Genomic DNA, 17,488 nt, shown 5'->3' with positions numbered 1-17,488 from the left:
GACCCCCGTCAGTCCGTCCGTCCGTCCGTCCGTCAGTCCGTCCCGCGGGGCCGCGCCGCGCCGCGCTCGCGCCGTCCCCGCCCGGCCGTCGCAGTGGCCGCCGCCCAGATCCCGGGCTGGGCTCCGCGGCACGGGGACCCCGCGCTGCCGCAGTCCCAGCGCGCCATGGCCCAGCCGGGCGAGGAAGCGCTGCCCGGGCCCGAGACGCCGGTGCAGATCCGCGTCGCCATCCAGGAGGCCGAGGACGTGGAGGAACTGGAGGACGAGGACGAGGGGGCGGAGCCGCTGGGCGCGGGGGACTCAGCCCGGTTCCTCAGCCCCGGCTGGGGCAGCGCCAGCGAGGACGAACCGGGCCGCGGACACAGGTAGGCGGCGGGGCCCGGCCGAGGGGACTGGGGCAGGGACGGGGACCAGGACCGGGCGCGACAACCCGGAACAGCCCACTGAGTCACTGGCGCGAGTCGGTGCCCGTCATCCCACCAGGCTGCCGGGGCCGGCGACGGGGCCTTCCTGTGGCTTCAGGAGGAAAATCTGCGTGGGCCCTCCTTGTTCTCCATGCTTACGGGGGACACCCCTTCCACAGCCCCCCAACCCCCAAACACCAGGTCCTAACCCCGAGGCTGGCGCCTCTTCACGCACTGGTCCATGGAGCCCTTCACTGCTTTCTGCGCCCTGGCCGCCCATCTGTTCCCAGGCTGAGCAAAGCCAATGGGCCGAGCAGGCCGGGCACCAATGTGTCTGGCTGATGGGGACTTCCAGGAGGGGTGGGTTCATAGTGGAGGTGGCTGGAGGGCTTGCTACCTTCCCACCCCTACCTTTCCTACCCCATCCAACCAGGAGAAACCGCATTCACATAGCCAGTCCCCAGCCTGCATCATCCTCTCCCTGACCCTGGTCCCTGGTCCCCTTCCCTTGTTGCTGGTGTGGCACCTGTCTAACCTTGGTCCTGAGGTCTGTCCTCAACTAGACACAGTAGTAGTCTGTGTGCACTGATGCCCAGGTCCTTCAGGACTCTATTTGAGTCTCCTGTTGAAAAGCTATCCAGGAGTAGCCATGGCAATGGGAGCAGGGCAATGACAACTTGCAGATTCCAGGAAATGCCAGGAGCCCTTTAATAAGAGCCCTTTTTCTTTTGGGACTCTGCATGGACTTTCAGCTTTTAGGCTCTGTAGCCCTGTGCCCTGGCAGACTTCTATCCACTTCTCTGGGAGAGTACTGGGGCCACAGCCATTCCCATCACTGGCTGACCCTTCCCTAGTTACAAGGTCTGGGCTGAGGAACCAAGAGATGCAGGGCAGAGCAGTGAAGATGGCTTCTGTAGGAGCAAAGGCATCTCCACAGCCCAAGGCAGGGATGCTGGAGCCCAGTTCAGGGCGCAGTAACTCTATCAGTGCCTTGTATTCTAAGAAGCCTGACTGGGCCCTCTTCTGCTTAGTGACCTGTGGTCTTGAGAAGACAGCCTCAAGTTAAAGCACTTCAGAGGTCACGTAAAATAGCTCCCGGTGGCTTGTCTTCATTTGCCTATGATTGCAGCAAAAAGCTGTCGCTATCCTGAGGACCAAATTGGCCAGCATCAAAGCTCTAGTTATTTCTTGGTCCAGGAGAATGTGACCCTCAGAATGGGTGGGTGAGCCTCTTTCCTGGCCTTTCACCCACTCCCTTCCCAGCTGCCCTTCTTCTCCTCTAGCTAAAGGGGGCTCGAGGCTCATGGAGCGTTCAAGTCTAAAGGGCTTCCTGCTGCTCACTGGCACAGAAGTGACCTCTGGAAATCTCTGGGGCTCCTCGGGGTGATGGAGCTGCAGAGCCCGGTGAGCAGGCCTCCAGAGCTTGAGGAAGTGCAGCCAAGAATGAGCTAAATGCTGTCCCAGCCTAGTGAGCAGCAGTCACCGCCCTTTGTGAATGTTCTGGGCTCCCAGGGGCTATAGAAAACCCAGATTCCCGAATCTGCTTGTTAAGATGCGGCCCCACCTGTATCTTCCCTTCATGTAGGAAGGGCTGCTGTCCCCTGCCCTCTAGCTCCCTGATCACGGGGGCTGTTCTGTGTCTCCATGCCTCTGTGCTCCCATCTGTCCATCTGTTTGCTAGTCATCCTTCCAGACATCCTGACTCTTCCCTGTCACCCTCAGACCCCTCCCTGAGCTGGATGTGCTCCTCTCCATGTTGACATAGTGTTCTGTGCGTTTCCTGTAGTTGTGATTCCGTGGCTGTCCCTCTCTCATAGCTGTATGAGGTCCATGAGTTCAGGAACTTGCCTGCCTCATTTTCACTGTATCCTCAGCACCCAGCACAGCACCTGTGTGTAACAGATGCGCTGGAATTGTTTGAGGAATGCATGCTCACTTCACCACAAGGAGAACCATGGGTCTGCTCTTGACAGTGAGGTCCCCGAAGGCAGCAGCCTTTTTCTCGGCCTCTCCACATCCCATGTACCTAGCTCAGTACCTGGCTTACGGTAAGGCCCCAAGGAATAAAACAACAAGGAAAAAAACCTTTATAACCCAGAAATTCATTTGCCTTCCCCCATATCTCACTCATTAAAAAGTCTTTCCTTTTTAAGGTCAGTTTCCAAACAAAGAAAGTGTGCAAGAAAAGTGCTGTGAACATTTGTATATCCACCATCTAGATCTAACTGCCATTATTACTTTGCTATATTTGTTTGGTGCTTATATAAGATACCAACTTCCTCTTCCTGAACTAGGTTATACACAAGACTTATGTCCTAAGTACAATTCTTTTTTCATTTTTTTTGTGGCAGTACCTGGGTTTGGACTCAGGGCCACACGCTTGCTAGGCAGACACTCTACCACTTGAACCACCTGCCAGCCATTTTTTGTGTTGGTTATTTTCAAGATACAGTCTTGATAACTATTGGCCCAAGCTTGTTTCAAACTGCAGTCCTCCTGATCTGTCTCCTGAGTAGCTGGAATTACCGTGTGAGCACAGGCACCCGGCCTAAGTACAACTCTTAATAATGATGTTCCCCATAAAACCATAACACTATTATTGCAACTAGGAAAATGAGCAGAAGTTCCCTAATATAACCTTCTAAGATCACGCTCAAGCTTCTCCCAGTTGTCTTGTACAACTTGTTTTTGTTTTTTTTAACCCTCAAACCAAAACCCAATCAATGCAACTTGAAATTTGCCTGTTACATCTCTTTTGAATCTTTTAACCTTTGCTATTTTGGACACCAGAGGGCTGCCGTCTTGTTGAATGTCTTGTGTTTTGGCTGGTCTGATTATGCTCTCATGGTCTCATTGAACCTACTTCTTTGTATTTCCTGTACCTGGGAAGGCATGGCTAAGGGCTGGGTTCAATTCAGATTAAACATACCAGCAAGAGCACTTCGCAGGCCACTCCTTGACCCTTATGCTGTGTCACCTCAGGTGACTTTCCCACCATTAGTGATGCTAAGTGTGACGACTTGGTTTAAGATTCCTCTGATACAGGGATGTCTTTCCTTTTGCAATTACCGAGTGACCTGTGGGCTCCTGTCCTTTATTCTGCTAACGTGATGCATCACATTTATTGATTTGCATACGTTGACTCATCCTTCCACTCCAGAAATAAATCCCACTCTGTCCTGGTAAACAATCCTTTTATATTTGTTTGTTCATTTATTAATTATTAAATGATGGGATCTTGGGCTGGTGGAGAGGGTTAGATGGTAGAACACTTGCCCAGCACATGCAAGGTGCTGAGTTCAAACCCTTGTACCACCACCACCAAAAAAAAAAAAAAAAAGATGGGATCTCATGTTTCCTAGGTTGGCCCTGAACTCCTCAGCTCAAGCTGTCTTTCTGCTACAAGTAGCTGTCTTTCTGCTACTTTCTTCCCAAGTAGCTGGGACTACAGGTGTGCACAACCACACCTTCTAATGTGCTGTTGAATTCAGTTTGCTGGTATTTTGCTGAGGATTTTTGCCCCTGTGTTCATCAGGTGTACTGGGATGTACCTTTCTTTTCTTGTAGTCACTATCAGTTTGGAAGTATTCCTTCCTTCCTCTTTAGTTTTCTGGAAGAGTTTGAGAAGGATTGGAATTGGTTCTTTAAACGTCTGGTAAAACTCAGCAGTGAGGCCTTCAGTTCCTGGGCTTTTCTTTGCTGGGAGATTTTTGATTACTTATCCAATCTCCCTCACTGTTACTGGTCTGTTTCGGATTTCTTTCTTCTTTCTTTTCTTGTTTTGCAGTACCGGGTTTGAACTCAGGGCCTTGCACTTGCTAGGCAGGCACTATACCACTTGAGCCACGCCTCCAGCCCTTCTTACTTTAGGTCATTTTTTGGATAGGATCTCACTTTTTTGCTTGAGGCTATTAGGCCTTGATCCTCCTACCTGTGGCTTCCCACATAGCTGGAATCACAGGCAGGGGCCACCACGCTGTTTGTTGAAATGGAGTCTCCCTAACTTTTTGCCCTGACTAGCCTCATATCACTGTCCTTCCAGTCCCTGCCTCTGGAGTAACTGGGTTTACAGCATCAGCCATCATGTGGGGCCTCTATTTCTTCATAGTTCAGCCTTGGTAGGCTGTGTGTTTCTAGGAACGTACCCATTTTTCTAGGTTTCCTGTCTTGTGGACACTCATTTCACCATGACCTTTGGTCCACTGGTGTCAGCATCCACTGGTGATCCTCACCTGAACCAGTGTCCTTACTGAGGCTTTCCAAATCTCACTCTTTGTACACTCACTGGCTAGCATTCTTCTGTGAAAAAGAGCTTTGCCTCCTCCTCTGGACTGATCAAAGATTCTTCCTGAAGAGGCAAGAGGAAAAGCTTAATTATTTATTCCCCCATACTTACAGATTTTCAGAGAGAGTAGTGGATGTAACTGTCACTTTAAGCAAGGGGCTGCCTCAAGCCTGAGCCCTCTCTCTCTCCCCTCCATGAGCTTTTTATTTATCCTGTCTTTAGGATTAGTGGTCCGCACAACATCCGTACCACATTCGGGGCCCTTCCAGCTGTCTTCTGTGCACCCTTTGGGGACACGCCCGCTTTCTTTTGAGCCCTTCCTCACTCCAGGGAACTTGGTATTCTAGGGTTAAGTTGTACTTTTCCTCCTCCAGTCGTTTCCACGGGAATTGTGGCTTTTCAAACATGAGTGAGAGGGTATTTAGAAACCAAGACGTGGAATAAAAATGCTTATTTCCAACAGGGCATTTTCAGTTTTTCAGTGGATGGGACTAAGAAATGCATGCTTGAAAGTAAATTCATTTTGGTGGTTCCAATCCCAGTCTAGCAATTACAGGACTTTGCTGGTTAGTTCTTTCATTCTTTACACAGAAAATCTTGCTTCCCAGGGATATTGATGTGTTTGTTTTGTGTTATGATGTTTCAAATTGATTCAGAGTTATAATATTGAATATTGACATGGATAGCAAAAAGCTGAGCATGCTTGCTTTTCATTTAACAGACTCAGTCATCCTGGTTTCTTTCAGACTGGGACGTGGTGTGGGTTGTGTTTTCCTTGCTCTGAGTGACAATAAGGAAAGTCCCCACTTGTTAGCCAGTTCTGTGCCAGATGTGGAACCAAGTGCTCCGTGTACTCTATCCTTGTCTCAGACCCCAAGCCATTATTTAAGGCTGCAAAGTCACCTGTTAATTGTACCCCTTCTCCATGGCCTATAGATTATGCCAGAACAGGACTAGGGGTATGGTTTGAGTAGCAGAACACCCGCCTAGCAGGCACAAGGCCCTGAGTTCAAACCCCAGTATTGAAAAATAAAGAAATTTGAGCAGCCCAGAAGAAGGCAAGGTCAGAGAGGAAGGTCATGATCTCTCTTATGAGTATATAAGAACTAGTGGACCACCCAAACACAGCATCTCACCTCTGCAGTGGCGTCTAAAATGTGATGTTCCTGTGATACGTTCCCAAAGTTGAGAACTTACCTAAGTGTTTTCACCATGTCTCCATGAAGAAGTTTTGTCTTTGGTTTTTGGATTTGCCATTCTGGCGATCAAACCCAGGGCCTTGTGCATGCTAGGGAAGTGCTCTACCACTGAGCTACACCCCTAGCCCAGAACCTTCTTCATCTTTTAAATCCACTGTCCTGCTGGTAAATCACATTGTCAATTTGGCTGTCCTTCTTGGAGCATTTCTAACCTATTGCCTCATTGTGGAGGTGAGAGTACAATAGGGTCCACACAGATGGGTCTGGACCCCAGTATTTTTAATAAACGATGCCTCTCCTTTGTATTCTGTGCCCTCTTTGTGGCTCTCAACCACTTTCCTGGTCTTGGTGGCCAAAACACTGTCTGAGACCATCTGCAGGGATGCAGGATGAGTCCAAGAAATCTTGAGCCCTAGTGACGATCTCAGGACTCCACCATTTTAGTTGAGGTCTCGTCCTTTTGTGGAGTGTCATTTGATTAACTCTTCAACCACTACATCCAGATTGGCTGGAGATTTATGAGAAAAGTAGTTTGGAAGGCTTTATGCTGCAATTTTGTTTGTTTCTCCAAATCATTTGCAAATGTGAGCCTGATTATCTGCTTTGAAATGTACCCCCTTCTTTCTACCCTGTGTCCATTTCAGCCAGATTTTTAGCTGTAGCAAAAGACCTCATTATCACTCCCAATCAATAATATTTTAATTTTTTTAAAAAAAGAATCTTTAAATGTTAAAGTCTTCAAATGCTAGAGGTATGTATTTCCTAGTGACTGTACTTCTGTGATTTGCCCTAACAGAAACTATTTGCTTTATATTGCTAAGTTTTAAATCCCTACTGCATGCAAGACTCTTGATACAAAGAAACCCTCAGCTCAGTACCAATAAGGTCTGTACCCAAGTAGCTAGGGCATAAATACAGACAAGGGACAGCAGCAGAAATGATTTCCTTCCAGAAGAGTTTCATTTCAGATGTGTGGCTAAGGTTTGGATTTGAGAGGGGGGGCCAGGCATTCAGGGGAACAGAAGAGCACACACAAAAGCACAGAGTCTGGACAGTTGTGACATGGGGGCATTCTCTTTCTTTCTGCTCTGAGCCAATGGTCTGAAAGGAGATAAACAGAAGTCAGCTTGGAGGCTGGTACAGCTGGGTTCCAGGCACATCTGACTATTGAGCTGAGGACTTGGGATCTCGTTTAGTGGCAGTGGAGAAAGTGTTTTTCTGAAGGTGGATCAGTGCCACATTATCGCTGTGCTTTGAACATGTACTGTGGCACAGCGTGGAGGAGGCTGGAGCTTAAAATACAGCCACAGGAGGTGGCAGGAGGTGGGAAGATGGAGCCCTAGAAAAACTGTGGTTGGGAAACACATGATGGCTGCTAGAATAAAAACAGATAAGAATATCTGAGAGGATTCAAATTCTTCCTTTAGAACCACTGCCCAGCCTCTCCACCTGCCAGGGAACAGCAGTAGGCAACATGGCATTTTCTTTCAAGGAGAGAAGAAAATGATATTATCACTCAGGGTGGAGGCCCAGGGTTACCCTAGTGTAATGTATTCTCCTCTCCAAGCCACATGTCCCTAACGTCATCATGGCAAGAACACGAGAGAAATCCCAGCGGAGAGACGTTCTATGAAATGCCTACCCAGTCCTTCTCGACACTGTCAAGGTCATTAAAAAGAAGGAAAGCCAGACGAACTCAGAGCCTCAAAGAGGCCAAGGACAATTCAGTGTAGTGTGGTACCCTGGATGAGATCCTTTAGGCAAAAGCTAAAAACCTAGGGGGCGGGGAGCAAGGGAGAGAGATGGCCCAAACAATGTATGCACATATGAATAAATGAATAAATAAACCAAAAAACCCTAAAAACCTGAATAAGATAAAGACTTCAGCTAATAACAATGTATGATTATTAGTTCACTAGTGGTAACAAATAATGCAAGATAGTAACAACATACAAGCCTGTTGTGGGGTATGTAGAACTCTGTACTATTTCACAACTTTTCTGTAAACCTAAGACTATTCTAAAATAGCTTATTGATTTTTTTAAATAAAGAAAAATCATTTATTAGTCACTTGAAACAAATCAATGAATATTAAATGGAAGACCTGGCTGCAGAGGATACTGAAGTGATACTGTTGTAATCGGGAGTTTAAAAAGTCAGTACTCCAGTTAGTACCCTGAGAGAATTTAGGATATTACATCCATAAAACAAGAACAGGATGCTCTTTAAAGAGAACAGAAATAACTGCTGATAATTCAGAATTCACTAAGAAGGGTTGCGAAACAATGCCAACAAAACTATTAGCATGCAAATCAAAGAAAAGGCAAATAATAGGAGAGAAAAGAGCAACATGGAAGGTCGATTCATGAGCTCTGTCAGTTTACTAGGACTTTACAAAAAGAATTATAATCTTAGCTGGGTGTGGTGGTTCATGCCTATAATCCCAGCACTCGGGAGGTGGAGGCAGGAGGATCAAGAGTTTGAAGCCAGCGTCGGTTACACAGTGAGACCCTGTCTCAGAAAACCAAAGGCTGGGGACGTACTGAGAGGTAGAGCACTTGCCTGGCATGTGCACAGCCCTGGGTTTGATCCCCAGCACCACAAAAAAGAAAAGAAAGAAAGAGAAGTAGAATCTTAGTAAATAACTGTCCTGCAGGGACCGTGTTTACATAGTCATAATAATAACGTAAAAGCAGACTGACTTTCAGTTTTCATTATCTGTACACAAACCATGGAACATTAGAGACTAGAATGAAATATCATGACTTGTGATTGGCAGAAGGAATGCACGTGTCTGTTGTGATGGATTACTGAAAATCATGACTGTGGATTCAAGAGGAAAGCATCTTTCATGAACTCTTTAAAAATAAATAGAGTGGAAGAGCACCAGCCTCGTAAGCATTGAGTTCAAACCCCAGTACCACAAAAAAACAAACAAAAAAAACCCTGGGCACCATGGTTCAAAGCCAGCCCAGGCAAACAGTTCGTGAGACCCTATCTTGAAAATACCCAACACAAGAAAGGGCTGGTGGAGTGGCTCAAGGTGAAGGCCCTGAGTTTAAACCTCAGCACTATTAAAAAAAAATATATATATATAAAGCTAATTGAAGAACCCAAAATTATAAGCAGTAATTGGAAGTAGAGAGTCTGAGAAATAAGTGACCCCAAATCCTCATTTCATGTAATAGGACACACACAGAGGCTAAACCAAGTGACATGACAACAGGTGCCTGCTGGGATTTGAGTGCACAGCAGGAAAAAGGACAGGGTAGGGCTGAGAGTGACCAGTGCAGAGTTTTGGGTGGGACCAGGGCTGTTGGCAAAATGGTTTCACTTGTACAAAAGGCTGGACTATCAGAGACAGCTGGACTACTAACGGGACCCCCAGACCTGGAGTCCCACTGCAAGCTGGGACGTAACAGCAGATGCATTAGGGACGTAGACTCATAAACACCACGCAAGGGAGGGAGGTGGTGAACTCCGCCTCTCTGTCTGCCCGGTCTACACTCTGCAGCTGTCTCACCCTGGATTGAGAAGATGCATTCATCCAGTCCAGTTTGTCCCAGGCTCCCCTGTGCAGCCCCCCTCCCCCAGCTGCTCTCCGCCTCTGGACCCCACTAAGAGCTTGTTTGCCACTTCTTCCCCTTGGTCCTCTTGTCCCACTGCTGAATCTGTCACTGCTGACCACCTCCTCCTTGCTGCTCTCTGCCCCGCCACATGTAAATGACTTGCTCTGTTCTGAGTCTTCTCCCTGACGCCCATTTTGTTCCCTTTCTCTGCTCTGTTTCTACATGTACAGATCCCCCAAGTGCCCACCCTTGACTCTGCATTGGCTCACATCTGAACTGGACTCCTTGGAGGCTGTGACCAGAGGGCCACAAAGGTATAGGTGTGGTTCTCAACCAGTTAAGAGATCAAGGTTGTGTTTTTAACACATGTGGAGGATCTCACCTCCTTAAGACATCAGGTTACTCTGCTCTGCTGTCCACTGGAAATCGGGCTAGGGTGGGGACAGTGGGGAGGGAAGATCAGGTAGGATGCGTGAAAGGGTTTTGCCAGTGGCGGAGCACACAGAGTGGAGGTAGAGGGTTGTTATCCTCCGTACTTGTTACAAACAAAAGCTGGATGTCTTAGGTGGTGGGGACTGAACCTACCCTTTGGGGCCATGTGATCAGCGGGCTCCAGGGAATGGCAGCTTGAGTGCAACAGTGGGATTTCCTAGGGCTGAGTCATAGAGACGAACAGAGTCCGTTTCCCTGCGCTCTGGGGATCTCAAGTCTGGAGTCAGGTATCAGCAAAGCCTGCTCCCTGAGAGAGACTGGGTAGCCTCTGCTCCGTGCTTCTCCCCTGGCTGCTGGGGACATCTGTGGTGTTTCCTGGTTTCTGCTGCCTTCATCTCATGGTTTTCCCCCATGCGTGTCTCTGTCCAAGTCTCCCCCATTTTATAAGGTCCTAGTTGTGTCAGATCAGGGACCCATCCTACCCCACTGTGACCTCATCTTAACTGATGACCTCTGCAAAGACCCTGACTCCAAATAAGTAAAGGTTGCTTTCTGAGCTCCCACGGGCTGCAGGTTCAACTTGTAGCTAATCCACTGTCTCCTTCTGGCCTCAGTGGCACCACAAGTGGTGGTGAGAATGAGCGAGAGGACCTGGATCAGGAGTGGAAGCCTCCAGACGAGGAGCTGATCCGGAAGCTGGTGGACCAGATCGAGTTCTATTTCTCTGATGAAAACCTGGAGAAAGACGCCTTCCTGCTGAAGCACGTGAGAAGGAACAAGCTGGGTTACGTGAGCGTCAAGCTGCTCACCTCCTTCAAGAAGGTGAGGCTTGAGGCTCACACGCTGCTCCAGGGGCCTCCAGGGGTCTTGGACTTGTGGCCAAACGTTCTAATAAACTCCCTTGAGCCTGATGACTACCAATTATTGTATTCTGAGTCCTGCAAAAGAGAAAAATGACCAAGAGAAAGGATTTAGGGTCATAATTAAGAGCACACTTGCAGCCAGGTATGGTGACTTATGCCTATAATCCTGACTACTTGGGAGGAAGACATAGGAGGATCACAGTTCAAGGCCAGCTTAGGCAAAAAGTTAGTGAGACCTCATTTCAACAAGCTGAGCATGGTGGTACATGCTTGGAATTCCAGCTATGTGGGAGGTCAAGGTAGCAGTCTGAGGCTAGCCCCAGGGAAAAAGTAAGACCCTATCTGAAAATGTAACCAAAGCAAAAAGAGCTGGAAGCATCAGTGGTGGAGCACCTGCCTAGCAAGCACAAGGTCCTGAATTCAAACTCCAGTTTTGCAGTGGCAACAGTGTACTTGCACACTACATAAAGGGTCCTGGGCTCTGGGATGAGTGTCAGCTGGTGGCAGTTATGAAATGCTGCCTCAACTAAAGTTGGGGTCCTCCTGTAGGCACAAGGGTGCTCAGGCTGGGGCTGTGCCAGGACAGGGGTGCCTGAGGGTGTGAGAGGCACCTGCTAATCTACAATTGGACGACATTCTAGCTTTCCACTTAGCAAGTGGAGTAAATCCTGGGAGGGAGCGAGCACCTAGAACTCCGGGAGAGGAGCCTGCTCCCTCCTTTTCCACGTCTCCAGGGTGCTGTGCTGTGTGATGCCAGGGTTGTCACCTGTGCAGTGACACACAGGTGCCTGAGCATCACCGTGGCTGAGCAGCAGGCACTGTCCCCTGTGCAGCAGTGCACATTTGGAATCTGAACTCTGCTTCCCGGAGAGCTGCCAGACCAGCTGGAACCAGCACTCTGGTTTCCCTTGAGAGAAACATATTTACTACAGTCGTCTGTTGCATAACGGGCTGGTAGTGAGTGGGCCCTGGCCAAGTTGCCTGTGCACTTTGTCAGAGAACAGCAGAGAAGAGCTTTGCTCCCTGGCAGAACTGCCCTGCCTCACCTACTTGTCTGCTTGGTCCTCTTCTTGTGTTCTCTTTCTTTGATTCATTCATCAAATATTCTCTTTCTGAGTGCGGTGGTTGCACAAAATGATATGGCATTCCCTCTGCCAATAAAGAAGCAAGATCCCTGGAAGATTACAGTGTGGCTGCAGACAGTTCCACAAAAGACAGAACAAGTCTTGTTAGGAGCTAGTCGGTCAAAGCAATTAATTCTGCCTAGAGAATTAAGAGGTCTCCCCAGAGGTGGTGGCAGTGGGAAAGGATCTTGAAGGATGAACAGGAGTTTTCAAGGTAAAGGAAAAGGAAAGGGCTATTTATATCCAGAAAACCAGGAGCAAGTGTTCACGTGGAAAATGCTTGTGGGGTTCTGCCTGTGATTCCTCCCACACCGAGGGCCTGCACAGTTGGCCTGGTTTTCTTTCCTCTTTTAGCTAGCTTTTGGGTCTACTCTGCAGCACTTTGCTTTCTTGAAACTGGCTGCAGTATAGAGACAGACTCCCCGACATCCCCAACTCTGAGCAGAGCCCCTGTTCTTCCTAAAGGTTGGTCACTAAGCATGCTGGGAGACAGACAGGACAAAGGCTACAGACAGGGAAGTCACAGAGCTTCTGAAAATCTTACAAAGTTCTAGTAACTGCACAGGACTGAGGTTCCCTGGCTCCTTTCCTGAGGTGGCGCCCGGTCACTTCTGTCACAAGAGAAGCAGGTGTGGTGGGACCGAGGTACTCCTTTGCAAGTGGCTTCTTCTGTCCCAGGTGCTTCCCTCCAACTATCTTTGGAGAAGGTTCGACCATGTTCTGCTCCTCGAGAGCCACTGCCTAGCTTTTCACAACCCTGCACTGACCTGCAACCATCAAGAGTCGCTTTCTGGATTCCTAATTCACTCTCCTCACCTGAAAACCAGCCCTTTGCCTGGACCCTGGGTCTGGGTCACCATGATCGGCCCATGCGTGTAGGGGATCTGTGATTCCTGAACCTCAGCGTGGGCCATCTCACCAGCAGCCTGTGAGCACTCAGCCTCTGCCAAGGCTTTGTCCCGCCCAGGGAGGGAGCCTCCCTTCTGGATTTCCAGGCCACCTCTGAGGCTCAGGGGTGCCTGGACTTCCCGGTTCCTTTGCGTGTGGGCTTCACTGGGCCTGGCCTTGGAAGACTCAGGGTAATTTCCCACCCCACCCACCTCCACCATTTCTTTGGGATGACTCATTCTGGCTTTCCCTTCACCGGAAGTGGGCCTCCAGAAAATTACTGTCTTACAATATAAATATAGCTTTCATACACTGCAGCACTGGAACACAGTTTCCATCAACGGCAGAGGAGGGAGGGGTCATTTCATCATTCAAAAGGCCTAAGTCCAAGTTGAAGAGGGCTCAGAAAAGTCTCAAAGACCTTCTGCAAGCTTCTCTCTTATCAAATGCAGAGGTGCAGAAACACAGCTTCCAAGCAGCATTGGAATATTAAAATCTCCAAGTCCTGTCAAAATGTCAGCATGAGCCCAGTGCCAGTGGCTTATGCCTGTAATCCCAGCTACTCAGGAGGCAGAGATCAGGAGGGTCTTTTGTTTGAAGCCAGCCCGGGCAAATAGTTCACAAGACCCTATCTTGAAAAAACCCTTCACAAAACAAAAGGGCTGGTAGAGTGGCTTGAGGTGAAGGCCCTGAGTTCAAACTCCTGCACTGCAAAACAAAGCAAAACAAAACGACAGCCTGCAGTACTTGACGTCACGATAGCACACAATTAGGAGTATTTGCTGAGAGCGAGGCACTTTTCTAAATTTTATGTATATGTATGCATGTGCCTGTGCCTGTACACATTTATTTATTCATTTAATCTTCATGACAGCTCGATGAGATAGACACTACTAATATGTCCTTTTCACAGACGAGGACAGCAGGACAGTACCTGGCTGAGTAACTGTCCCAGTCTGACTGCCAGGTAGAGGTGACCCTTGGATTTGGGTGTTCAGCCTGCATCTGAAGTGGTAGAACGTGATCTAGAGACTAGTGTCACGGAGCTGCGGAGGGAGGGACAGAGAGAGGGAGGGAGGGAGGGAGGGCGACACCCGTGTGGCCAAGGACCTTCGGTTCCATTTCACGCTTGCTTTTGTTCTTCAGGTGAAACACCTGACGCGGGACTGGAGAACCACAGCGCACGCCTTGAAGTATTCGGTGACCCTTGAGCTGAACGAGGACCACCGGAAGGTGAGGAGGACCACCCCCGTCCCTCTGTTCCCCAACGAGAACCTGCCTAGCAAGATGCTCCTGGTCTATGACCTGCACCTGTCCCCCACGCCCTGGGCCCTGGCCGCGCCGCACAAGAATGGGCGCGTGCAGGAGAAGGTGATGGAACACCTCCTCCAAGTCTTCGGGGCCTTCGGGGTCATCGCGTCCGTGCGCATCCTCAAACCTGGGAGGGAACTGCCGCCCGACATCCGGAGGATCAGCAGCCGCTACAGCCAGGTGGGGACCCAGGAGTGCGCCATCGTGGAGTTCGAGGAGGTGGAAGCGGCCATCAGAGCGCACGAGTTCATGGTCACAGAATCTCAGGCCAAGGAGAGCATGAAAGCTGTCCTGATTGGCACGAAGCCACCCAAAAAGAAGCCTGTCAGAGACAGGAGCCACGAGGAGGAGCCCGCTTCGAGCGTCCCCCTCAGCAAGTCCCTGAACAAGAGGGTGGAGGAGCTTCAGTACGCGGGCGAGGAGTCTTCTGCCAACAGCTCCTCGGAGCCCGAGAGCAACCCCACCTCCCCCATGGCCGGCCGGCGGCAGGCGGCCACCACCAAGCTCAGCCCTTCCGGCCACCAGAGTCTCTTCCTGAGCCCAAGCGCTTCCCCGTGCTCCAGCCCTTGGAGCAGCCCCTTGGCGCAACGCAAAGGAGTTTCCAGAAAATCCCCGCTGGCCGAGGAAGGCAGACTGAACTCCAGCACCAGCCCAGAGGGCTTCCGCAAGTGCACGGATTACTCCTCGGACAGCAGCGCCACGCCCTCGGGCAGCCCCTGGGTGCGCAGGCGTCGCCAAGCCGAGCTGGGGACGCAGGAGAAAAGCCCGGGAGCAAGCCCCCTGATGTCTAGGAGGATGCAGACAGCAGATGGGTTACCTGTGGGGGTGCTGAGGCTGCCCAGAGGCCCTGACAACACCCGGGGATTCCACGGCGGGCAGGAGAGAAGCAGGGCCGGCGTATAAACGGATGCTCCTTTGTGATATCAAGTCCGCTGAAAACCCCCTTCGTGACCAAGGTTCTGAGAAATGCCTGGCATGACGTAGAATGGAACTCAGTCCCCTTGAGATCTTTTGTATACACGTAGCCTCCTAATTTATATATTTGTAAGGCATAGACCGTCTCCTAGGCAGCTCTCCACTCCTCCCAGCACGGCTGTTGCTCTCCTGATGCCAGCAGTGGGAGTGGAGTGGCTCTGGAGGGCTGTGGGACAGAGGCTCCCTGGGAGAGGTCTGGCAGCGGTCCCTTCTGTGGGTCTGGGTTTTCCCTTGCAGTGACTGAGCTGTCTTTGGGGAGACATGTGAGGGCTTCCTTTATGCCCAGAGGAGTTCTGCTGACCAGTGGCAAATAGTTCAGCTAACAGCATGATGTCTGAGAGGAACAACGTCTGTTCCCCCTCACGTGAATAAATAAGAAAACGCCCCAATGGGAGTCATAGATTGTGTCCATTTGACAAGGTGGTGTGTTGGGAGGTCCTAGAGACCCAGTCCTCAGAGTACCCCAGGGCTGTCCCTGGAGTTCCATCACAGTCAATCTTACCAAGCAGGCAGCGTGGACAGAGGGCTGTCTCTCCAGATGTGGTCCTGACTTCACCTGGGAACTTACTAGAAATGCACATCCCCGGCCTGACGCTGGGCCTTCTGAATCAGAAACTCTGGGAGAGCGACCCAAACTCTCCAGGTGATTCTGATGCACCCTAGTGAGAACCACTGGTGTGGACTGAGGCTGTGGGGACCCAGGCCAGTTGGTCTTGCCCCCACGTTCTCTTGTATTTTGTGACATCAACTGACCACCTGTCTGAGCCTCTGTGCGTCCCTGTGAACCGTCGGGTGTCAGTGTCCGGAAGGCAGTTGGTCCACTGTAGATGTAGGCTCTTTTTCCTTCTTTCCTGGCCAAATGACCATGTCATCAGAAGCTGTCCCAGTGTAGCAGAAAGCACTGGTCTGGATTCCAGCATCCACTTGCCACTTGAGGGCAAGTTGATTAACGCACTGTGTCTGTGTTAAGAGTGCTCCATGCATTTCCACACTCCAGGCTCCCAACACTGGCATGAGAAAACTGCCCCCGTCCCTTCCTTCCTGCCGTTAGGGTCTCACTGTGTAGTCCAGCTAGTGTTGATCTCTCAATCTTCAGGAGTGCTTCCAGGCACTGAGATTATGGGTGTGCACCACTGTACCCTGCTGGAGCTCACACTCATAACCACTGGACGATTCTTCTCAGTGCTGCTTTACCATCTATACCCCCTCCTGTGTGCTGGGCGCGTTGCACCCTTTACCCTCTCAGAGCCCCTGTGAGATCTTTATTATACCAGTTGTACGTGGAAAGCTGAGGCTGGAAAATACCACCTCCAACCATGGTGAACATGGAAGGAGACCCTGGATTTAAAATCATGTACAGATTAGCAAGTGATTCTTATCTGGTTAGTAAGTGGTGGGTTCCTAAGTGCCCAGAAGAATTCCTGTTACCTGGTAAACACCTCCAGGAATCACTCAAATTTGCTGTTTCCATACTACCCATGAAAGGCTTGGTTCTAGACCAGGCCACAAGGCCTCCAGGCTGGTGTCAGTACTGTCCTCCCCTCCAGTCCCACCCTGTGCCTCGCTCCCTGGCTTCACTTCCATCATCCCTGCCTTGTCTTTCCCCGGCAGCCATGCCACTTGGGCCATCTGGGCTTCCCCAGCTCTTCTTGGCAGGGTCCCATTCATGCTGTTCACCCCTTTATGTTCCAACACACACTGTAGCCCCGTATTTTAGATAAACTTCTGTGGATCATGATTACTTCTAAAAACACCCACACCCCTCACCTTTCTATGTGACCGCTGGTGAACTTGGCCTCAGCCACTTAAAAATGTCTTGTGGGTGTTGGTTATTTTCCTGCTGTCTAGTCACCCCCCCCAAAGACAGACTTCGCCCTTTTCTTGCTGGGGGGGCTTCACGTTGGCTTTATCTGAGCCTACCCTGAGATTTACTTGGTTCTGGGGTGAGGCTCCCTATGTGACTGGGTGATTACAGTGGCCTGTTGCACAGAGTGGGGGATCCTGGGACTTCATTCCTCTTCCTTCCTCAAGCTGAGGTCCCAGTCTCCTCTTGGGCCCCTCATGTGGCACGCCCAGTGCTTCAGAGGTCCAAGTGCCTTGTTGATGGACCCGCTCCTAAGTCCTGGCCAAGCCTCCACCTGGGGCATGGACTTCCTGTTTGCTAGCACAGCTGACCTTTCTCAAAAAGCTCTACTGGCAAACTCAGCCAGCAGTATTTTTGCAGATGGTTCATTCTTTTCAGTGAAAACCAGCTTCCTCCCCACACCAGGGCATGTCCTCCTGAGGTTCTGGCAGAACATCCACTCTCTACCCATGTCTAAATGCTCCCTTGTCTGTCTACCACCTCCAATGTGCCCACCTGCTCCTCCTCCTGACTTCCCATCAGCCAGTGATGTCACCTCTCCTGGGTCACCCAGATTCAAAACAAGGCCGTGTGG

General features: G+C 50.2%; 1 protein-coding gene across 3 annotated transcripts; it reads left to right on the top strand.

The window, feature by feature from the left end:
• The first annotated feature begins 66 nt into the window (after nt 1-66).
• Larp6 (La ribonucleoprotein 6, translational regulator) lies at nt 67-15,439 on the top strand. 3 transcript variants are annotated; one of them, XM_074062074.1, is made up of 4 exons: nt 67-365; nt 9,688-9,777; nt 10,504-10,711; nt 13,911-15,439. In XM_074062074.1, exons 1-4 carry the CDS (start codon nt 166-168, stop codon nt 14,976-14,978), a joined length of 1,566 nt encoding a protein of 521 aa, XP_073918175.1. In that variant the 5' UTR covers nt 67-165; the 3' UTR covers nt 14,979-15,439. The 3 variants fall into 3 exon arrangements, with proteins under 3 accessions (XP_073918175.1, XP_073918176.1, XP_020041263.1); XM_074062075.1 differs by having other exon boundaries at nt 68-365; nt 9,688-9,771; XM_020185674.2 differs by lacking the exon at nt 9,688-9,777 and having other exon boundaries at nt 69-365.
• The last annotated feature ends 2,049 nt before the right edge of the window (nt 15,440-17,488 follow it).

The sequence above is a fragment of the Castor canadensis genome, chromosome 19 (assembly GCF_047511655.1).
Source record: "Castor canadensis chromosome 19, mCasCan1.hap1v2, whole genome shotgun sequence".
Taxonomy (NCBI): domain Eukaryota; kingdom Metazoa; phylum Chordata; class Mammalia; order Rodentia; family Castoridae; genus Castor; species Castor canadensis.
The sequence above is the reverse complement of the archived record's forward strand: the minus strand, read 5'-3'. Positions and strand labels throughout refer to the sequence as shown.